This window comes from Marmota marmota, unplaced genomic scaffold (assembly GCF_001458135.2).
Source record: "Marmota marmota marmota unplaced genomic scaffold, marMar, whole genome shotgun sequence".
Taxonomy (NCBI): Eukaryota; Metazoa; Chordata; class Mammalia; order Rodentia; family Sciuridae; genus Marmota; species Marmota marmota.
Genome location: NW_025999977.1, coordinates 32,144,664 through 32,153,920, shown reverse-complemented (window position 1 = coordinate 32,153,920; position 9,257 = coordinate 32,144,664). Strand labels below are relative to the sequence as shown.

Genomic DNA, 9,257 nt, shown 5'->3' with positions numbered 1-9,257 from the left:
GGTAGCAGGTCCGCCTACCTTGCAGGCGCGGGCGGCTGCTCTGTCCCTCTGCGGGCCGCTAGGCTTGTTCTGTCGGTGGTCGCAGTTCTGCCTACTTTGCAGGCACAGGCAGCGGCACTGCCCCTCTGCAGGCCTCTGGGGCTGTTCTCCCAGTGGGTCGCAGGTCCGCCTACCTTGCAGGTGCGGGGGCGGGGGCGGCTCTACCCTTCCTCAGGCCACTGGGCCTGTTCTGTCTGTCGGTTGCAGGTCTGGCCTGTTCTGTTGGTGGTCACAGTTCCATCTACCTTGCAGGCGTGGGGGGAGGGGGCTGCTCTGCCTCTCAGCAGGCCGCTGCTTCTCTTCTGCCGGTGGGTCGCAGGCCCGCCTACCTTGCAGGAGTGATTGGAAGCTCTGCCCCTCCGTGGGCCACTGGGCCTTTTCTGTTGGTGGTCACAGTTCCGCCTACCTGGCAGGCGCGGAGGGTGGGGGGTGGCTCTGCCCCTCAGCAGGCCGCTGGGCCTGTTCTGTGGGTGGTCACAGTTCCGTCTACCTTGCCGGCGCAGGGGGAGGGGGCCAGTTTTCTCGTATTATTTCATTGAATAGATTGCTCATTCCTTTGGTTTGAAACTCCTTTTGTTTATAGTATTTTTTTAGATCTGAAGAGTTATTACTCAATTTATGTCTGGATGACCTATCTGATGGTGAGAGAGGTATGTTGAAATCACCAGTATTATGTACTGGGGTCTGAGCCTTTAAGTTATATAATTCAGTACACCAATATTTGGGCATAAATATTTGTGTTATGATATCTTCATGTTGGATTGTTCACTTTACCCATATGATGTGACCTTCTTTGTCTTTTCTTATTAAATTTGGCTTGAATCTGCTTTGTTGAATTTGAGAGTAACTACTCCTGCTTGTTTTGGGTCTCCATTTGCATGGTATATCAACTGTGAAAAGAAAATTTATTATCTTACATAACAATAATACAGAGGTGGGCCCAGCCTCCAGGCACAAGACAATCAAAGGTCCAGCTCCACTCCTCTGTGATTTACCCAGGCTGTCCTTATCCTTTTAATGTCAGCTTTTTCCTCAGTCTGCATTTTCTCATGGTCTCAAGATGGCTGCCAGCAGACCTCAATCGACCTGCTCCCGCATTCATTTCCAACAAGAGGCAACTTGTCATTAAAAACCAGAAAATTGAAGTCTTTCTTTTTTATTCATTATAACTCAGGACCCAACCCACCTGAACTAGTAACCAGTACTGGGTGAGCATCATTTATCCAATGTGTTTGGAAGCAGAAGTCACTCCAGTTTTGAATTTTATTACATATTGGGATATTTCCATTTACATAATAATATATTTTGGGGATAGTATCCAAGTCTAAACAGAGAATTCACTTATGTTTTATGCATACCTATACACGGGCTGAAGGCAATTTTATACAATATTTTTAATAATTTTGTGCTCAGATGAAGTTTCATGGTGTGAAATTTTCCACTTATGGTGTCATGTCAGCATTCAAAACTTTTCAGATTTGAGGGCATTTCAGATTTTGGATTTTGGGATTAGGGATGCTCCACCTATAATAATCACTTGGATAGAGCCTTATGCTGGTGGGCCCAAGCCTAAGGGCCCCAATCATCAGCAAGGAGAGTGTTTAACCATCTTTGGATTGGATGCAGATTCAGAATATACCCTGAGATCTGGGAATGGGCAAGTTTCCTGAGTCCCTAGGCTGCTGCGATAGTCAGCTTCTCATGCTGCAAACAAAATACCTGACAAGAATAACTTAGCAGAGGAAAGGCTTATTTGGGGTTTATGGTTTCAGAGTTCTCAGTCCATAGTCAACTGACTCTGAACCCTGGTGAGGAAGAACCTCATGACATAAGTGTGTGTTTGAAGAAAATTGCTCAAATCACGACAGCCCGCAAGCATAATATAAGACCCAGTGGTCAGTGACAAGATGTAGTACCAACGGGCACATCTCTGGTGACCTTCCTCCAGACACACCATACCTGCCTACAGTTACCAACCAGTAGTCCATCCATCTTATTAATTTCCAGGAAGAAAGAGGTGGGGTGGGAATGGATGCTCTGTGTAAGAAATCAATAGCATCTTGTCCATGTAGCCAAGCCCAGCTGTTAGAGTTTGGTTTTGGTATGTCCCCCCCAAAGCTTATCTCTTAAAGTCTTGGTCCCCAAAATAGCAATGTCCAGAGGTGGGGCTTCAAGGAAGTGATGGGATCATGAAGGCTCTGATCTTATCAGTGGAATAATCCATTTGATGGGTTAATGATTTGAATGGACTACTGGAAGGTGATGTAGGTAGGTGGGGTATGGTTAGAGGAAGCAGAACACTGGGATTGTGCCCTTAGCAACTAGGCAATTGTCCCCAGCCCTTTCCCCTGTGTCTCTCCCTCTGCTTTCTGGCTGCCATGAACTGAGCAGCTTTCCTCCACCTGCCCTTCTGCCACAATATTTCTGTTTTGGAGCCAGCCAACCATGGACTGAAACTTCTGAAACCATGAGCCATGATAAATCTTTCCTGCTTTAAATTGTCCATGTCACGTACTTTGGTCACAGTAACAAAAACTGACTATCACAACAGCATGTCTTCAAGTAGCCTTATGCATCCTTGGGAGCCAACTTTTGAAAAAAGGCAGAGTTTTCCCTGCTGGATAAAAGGAGGAAATATAGAATGGAAGAGTTGGAAAAAGAAGAAAAATCAGGAAAGAAAGAAAAACTACCATATCCTTTCTGGCTTTTTTTCTTTTCTTTTTTTTTTTTTCTCTCTCCTTCACAGAATCCTTGGGGATTATAATAGTAACTTTGAGGTGGCCACTGGTGTCAGGGCAACAGGAAATGCAGTGCTTCAGACCTAGTCCAGAGAAATATGATCTGTGTAAAGGTTTACATGCAGATTGAGGCCACCCAATATTGCAAAGGACCCATCTAATGCCAGCCTCCTCTTCCCATCCTCACCAGACCCACCCACATCCGTCAACAAGTGGCTGAGGATTTACAGTCAGGCAGAGATGGAGAAAGCTAGGCTGCAGATGTGGCCTCTCCCCACTCAGAGATGTCTTTCCTCAAGGGATTTTTGGCATTTTGGAAATAAAGCACAAGCTTCTCATAACTATTAAATGTTTCCAGATGGATACCGGCTCTTTCCACCTCGTGGACACAGTATGGTTGGGTGCTCCCCCATGCAGCTTCCTAGATTAGACAAACACCAACATTAACATAAATCCTACACGTCCACCAGGGCAGATTTTTTCCAAGTGAGTGGCTGAAGCAGGCCTCTAGGGGGCTTATTAAAAATGATGAATGCAAAAATAATTCTTAAGCCTTCCATGTCTCCCTATTGCCTAAAGGATCAATCTCACATTCTTCAGGCATGACATTCAAGGCCGACAGGGCCCCTTCCTTCCTCTCTAACAGGCTCAGTCCTCTCCGTGCCTGGCTGAGCAACTCCCACTTCCTGAAGCTCCTCTGTCCCTGGGTCCTGTCCTTTCCTCACCAATCTTTCATTATTTTCCAACCTGCCAGTTTAATAAATTCAAGCCCCTTTGAGTCCCTGCCCCCACGGCCCAGTGTCATTCACCCTTGTGGCCTTCATGGTGCCCTTAACAGCAGAGGGTTTGGATAATGGCTGTGCAGTGGAGTCTCTTGGGAAGCTATAAAACAATGTTGATACCACCGCAGTCCAGTTGAATCAGAACGTAAGTGAAGTGTATTTGCTTGTCATGGAACAGCTGTGGCAGCAGAAGTGCAGGGCTTTGGGACTGGGAATGGCTGGCCTGAATTCCCTTGTCTTCTTTCTAGCCTTGTGAGCTTGGGCAAAGTCCCTGAACTCTCTGTTTCTGATTCCTAACCTTGAATAAGTCCTCTACCTGCCGCAGACCTCGGCTTCCTTATCTTTAAAGTGGGAATTCTGATCCAAGCCTCCACACAACACCGGCACAGGTTTACTGTGAAGAACAAATTTGCATTTGTTCCTTTTCTCAACAAACATGAGTGGTTGCCCCCAAGCAGTATTTTGAGTTTTAGAAACTGAACAGTAAGCAAGAGAAACAAATGGAGCCTGCATTCTAGAAATGCACATGAAGTTTCCTTATTTAAAACACCATGAAGGGCTCTATAAATATTAGGTACTATTATTATTTATTACCAACTTCCTCTCATCTAACTCTGGGCTAATTAAATTGTCTCCACTAATCTACTTAAACTAATTGTATATTGTTTTCTTTCACAGCCAGGCTTCATTTGTCTCACCAGAACTGCATATTCAGGATTCTTTATATTACATCTCAAAGAACAAACCATAAATTTATGAATCACTAACATATTCTTTTGGAAGTTCCTATTGTTTGGTTTTTTTGTTAGAACCTAGGTGAGCACATGAGCGATTTAGGTTCCTCCATTTCTGTGGACTCTATGACTCCAGGACATGGAACCACCTGCAGAAGTGGCCTGATGACGTTGCCAGGAGTCCTCAGCCCCAGCCTCTGGGAAGCCTGAAAGGTGGTTTGAGTTTTTTCCACACATTTCAAAAGGCATATTTATGTTTTAAGTGTATGCATAAATGGACAAAGAAGGAGAGAAAGTGCTGGTGAGAAAGAAACCCAAAGCATTCTGGTTCCAAGAGTCCAGCATGATTCTGGTCACTTTCCACTGCTGATGAGCTGGTTAGACTCGGGTGATAACTCCTCTGAGGTTAGAGAGTTTCCTAGAATCTACTTGGTCCTTATCCATCCATCCCACCATGTAAAGGTCATGTCCATTGTGACTTCTAAAGTTGCAGGGAAGCTCTGAAAGCACTCCTATCCACTCTTCATCTTCCTTTTGGGTTAGTTGTTGGCTATAACAATGTTTTATTAACTTATTTTTATTATAAATAACTCACATACTAGAAAATGCACCTTGTTAAGTGTATGATTCAGTAGCTGCAGTGTATTCACAAGAAGGCACACACAAACCCCCGCTTTTTGTTTGTTTGTTTGTTTTCCTATCTCCCATCCATCCAGGAGAAAGAGTTAAACCCTTAGTTATTGATCCAACATGTATTTACTAAGAACCTAAAAAAAAATCGAATAAATATCCCTGCTCCTGGTAGGGACAAAACAGTGGACAAGTAAAATAAGTAAATTATAGAGTATGTTGGAGGTGATGAATGACACGGAGAAATAGATAGTGGGAAAGGATAGGATATACCTGTTGGTGGCAGGCAAGAGGGTGATTATGACTTTAAGTTGGGTGATTAGGGGATATCTCATAAGAAGGTAATATTAAAAAAAGGACTGGAAAGAAATGAGGGAGCAAGTCGTAACTCATCTGGGAAAACAACATCCAGGCAGAGGAAAACAGTAGTACTACAATAAGCTCAGAAACCTGAGGTCAGAGGCATGTTCTAGAAATGGCCAAGAGGCCAGGGTGGCTGGGGCTTAATAGGTGATAGGAACAACAAAGGGAAAGGAGCTCAGAAGGATTGATGGTCTCCAAATCAAGTAGGATCTGGTGCTGTCTGTAAAGACTTTGACTTTTCTTCCTAGTAAGGTGGGTAGGCATGTAGCGTTCTCAGCAGAAGATGCTGCGACTGGCCTGGGGAGGGCAAATGAAGGAGGAAACCTAATGAGGAGGCTAATAGCAATGATCCAGGTGGCCAGGTTGTGGCCTGGAGCAGGTAAAGAGGATGGAAAATTGTCATGTTATGGATAGGGTATGAATAGACGTAGAGCAGCAGGCTTGGTGGTCCAGAAGACATGAGTGGGGCGGGGGGGAGAGAGAAAGAGAGAGAGGGAGAGAGAGAGGAGGCAGAATGCCTCAGGGGAAATCTGTAGTGCTGTGTGCACTGGGGCTGACTACGGGGACCAATAGGGGAGCTAGCATTCTGCATCTATCTGATAGGAAAGTGGGACCTATGGACCTGGAGACATGTACCTTGTTCAGGAGTTTCTCAAATTAATAAAAGGGAAACATGACTTGTTATCACACTGTTTCCAAAAATATAACCCAGCTGTTTAAGCATCAAATTGCCAAATAGAATGTTTATATGATTTTATTTTTTATTGTGTAACTAAAGATCATTACTGGTCTATTACTTAACCTGTGGTTAACTATCATAACAGGCAAAGGTAACACATTGCAGTTGTCACTTGAAGTGAACAAAGTGATCCAATGTTGTTTGGGTGTTTGGGGGGTTTTTTAGATATTTTTTTAGTTGTCAATGGACCTTTTAATTTATTTATTTATATGCAGTGCTGAGAATCAAACCCAGTGCCTCACACATGCTAGGCAAGCGCACTACCACTGAGCCACAACCCCAGCCCCTGTTTGGGTGTTTCTTTATGCTTAACTTAATCATTCGTAATAAACCTTTCATACACTTAACAGTTTTATTTAAGTTCCTTGCATCAGGTACTTATAATAGTTCTTCAGCTGTAATCTATCAATTGCTTTTAGCTAATGAACCCTTCATAGCACCTCCTCTAAATATTGGATGTAAGCTTATATTGGACCTAGCTAGGACCAGATTGTACTCACCTCTTTCCAAACCTCCCACTCAATAGGTATCCCTTTAGTGGCTTCAAAATCAGTCATTGTAGGAGGTTTTACACCACAACAAAATGTGCAAACTGTACAAATCAGGGCTTTTAAAAAATTTCTTTTCAGAGAGTGAATTCACCAGCACACCAGCAGGCAAAACAGAGTGTAAGTCTGTGAAGGTCAGCTTTAGGCCACACAGCAGTGACACTGGGGGAGGGGCTATAGTCATCAGTAGTGTTTAAAATCACTAGTTCACAAAGTTAATAGAAAGCAGATCAACTTTAAGTCATTGGAGTCTCTGCAATATTCTCCCTTTTCATCTGTGTCCAGGGAAGACCCCTCCAACCTACTCCCACTCCTGTTCCAATCCCACTTACTGCCATGTACCATGGTTATGTCATTTAACTTCTTTAAGTCTTAGTTTCCTCATCTATTCAATGAGGATCATCAAGATAATATAGCGTGCATACTACATGCTCAATTAATGGTAATGTTCGTAACCCTTGGAGGGTTTCCTTACAGCCTTAACTGAAGGGGAATCACTTATAAAATCAATGGCATCTTCACATCCACTGTGCTTTCCAACCCCTGGGACTCTATAGATGTTTGTTCCCCATTTGGTGCCTCTTCTCCCTATTTCTGAATATTTAAACTCTACTAATTCTTCCCAGTCCAGCCAATTTTTACACCTCCATGAGGCTTTCTCTTGTTCTCCTGCTTGACATACTCTGTCCCTTCTTTAAAATTCTTGGCCCCTTGGGGCATCTCTAGCAGGGCCCCAGATCTACTGGATTAGAGTCTGCATTTTACTAAGATCACCACATGATTAGTATACACATCAAGAGAAGCCATACTCTGACATGCTGGTTCCTGAACTTGGCTGCAGATTGAAATTATCTGAGTTTTTTAAAAGTATAATGCCTAGACCTCAAGGGATTCTGATTCCATTGGTCTGGGTGCTGCCTGTGATTTTTAAAAATTCCCAGATGATGCTAATATTCAGCAAAGTGTGAGAACCACTGCTCTATAAACTTTCCCTCTCAACTCCTTATGGGACCTTAAAACTCTTTTCTACTTTCTAATGTTGCTATTATTTTTGTCCATGTATGTTTTTCCATCTCTATTAAAACTGTAAGTCTTTTAAGAGTGAGAACTGTTTTTTAATTCAATTTTATCACCTTCTTCCTAACAAAACTTAGCCCTATAATAGAAGCTTAATAAATATTTATTGAATGAATGATTTATTTGTAATCTAAGAATGTTCTCTCAACACCATAAATGTGGCTATGGTCCACATTTGGAGACTGGTTAAACACTCTCAAAAGTGCAAAGTTGTTTCCTCTTCACTTCTATGTAAAGACCAAATGTCTGAAGAATCAGAGGCTGGTGGCTGGGCTAGGTCTTCCCTGGGTACCAGAACCACCACTGCGGGAGCTGCGTATGGAGAGCCCAAGCATGGAATTCTAAGACTCCGGAGCTGATGCACAATGACACAGCCTATCCCTGCATGCTTCCAATTCAGGACTCCTGGCTGAAACATGATGATGTTACTGTTTCTTTCTCCCCAGGGTGCCATTTTGATATTTATGGGGATTGTTGTTCTCACTATGAAGGCATCTGTTATTGAAATGTTCCTTGGTAAGTACTTTTATATGTGTATCTGGATACTCTTTTAACATTTTCCTAAGGTCCAAAGAATTTGGCCAAGAAAAGTCTTACAGCAAGACAGAACACATTAACAATCACTATTTCTTTGTATGATAAACATCGTGGAGAAAAGTTTAAGTGGCAAAGTTAAAAACAGATCAAATTCAGGATGCACGTGTATCTACATTTTTATATAAAACAAATATGTATTGCATATGTATTTCCATATATTATATATTATGCACACATGTCTTTATGTGTATTTTTCAGCAATGGGTAAATATTTTGGATATAGCATATTTACAGATTCTGATTTAGGGGTCTTCTTTTTTCTTAATTTCTCAAAAAAAGAAATTGTTATCATTGATTTGGCTTCACTTGTATCATTGGAGACTCAGCCTGAGATGAAACCGTTTAATTGTATTATCACCAGAGGGTACAATTTTGAATTGGTTTTTCAAGGAACAGCAGGGCTACTAGGATAGGGAAACTGCTAATGGGCTTAGGATCAAGCCCTTGGGTAATAATCTGTTAAATTTGACCCCATTGTCTATTGCCCTGTCAGATAAAGTGACCCTGTCAGCATTGTGAAACTCTTGCCAGGACAAGGCACAAAGGTCTTTTGGATAGCCTGTTTCAGTTTGCTAGAGCTGCTGTAACAAAATAACTGCAACTGTGTGACTCAGAACAACAAAAATCTATTCTCTCTCAGTTCAGAAGACTACAAAATCAAAATCAAGGTCTCAGCAAGGTTGGTTCTTTAGAGAGCCATGAATGATAAATCTGTTCCATGACTATCTTCTAGCTTCTAGTAGTTTACTGGAAATCTTTGGGATTCTTTGGTTCCTAGATGTATCATTTCAGTCTCTACCTTCCTCTTCCCATAATGTCCTTCCTGTGTGCAGGTCTATCTCCCAATTTCCCTCTGTATAATGATACCAGTCATACTAGATCGGGGGCCCAACTCTACTCCAGTATGACTTCATCTTAGCTAATCACCTCTACTGTGAGCCTATGTCTGAATTAGGTCACATGCTAAGTACTTGGTGGTTAGGACTTCAACATATAAATTGGATTGAGGG

General features: G+C 42.6%; 1 protein-coding gene across 2 annotated transcripts in view; it reads left to right on the top strand.

The window, feature by feature from the left end:
- Vit (vitrin) overlaps nt 1-9,257 on the top strand; it is a 115,282-nt gene that overhangs the window by 20,469 nt on the left and 85,556 nt on the right. For both annotated transcript variants that reach the window (XM_048804559.1, XM_048804558.1), the window contains exon 2: nt 8,097-8,166. In XM_048804559.1, coding sequence (XP_048660516.1) covers nt 8,115-8,166 — 52 coding nt within the window. In that variant the 5' untranslated portion in view covers nt 8,097-8,114. The remainder of the gene's footprint in view (nt 1-8,096; nt 8,167-9,257) is intronic.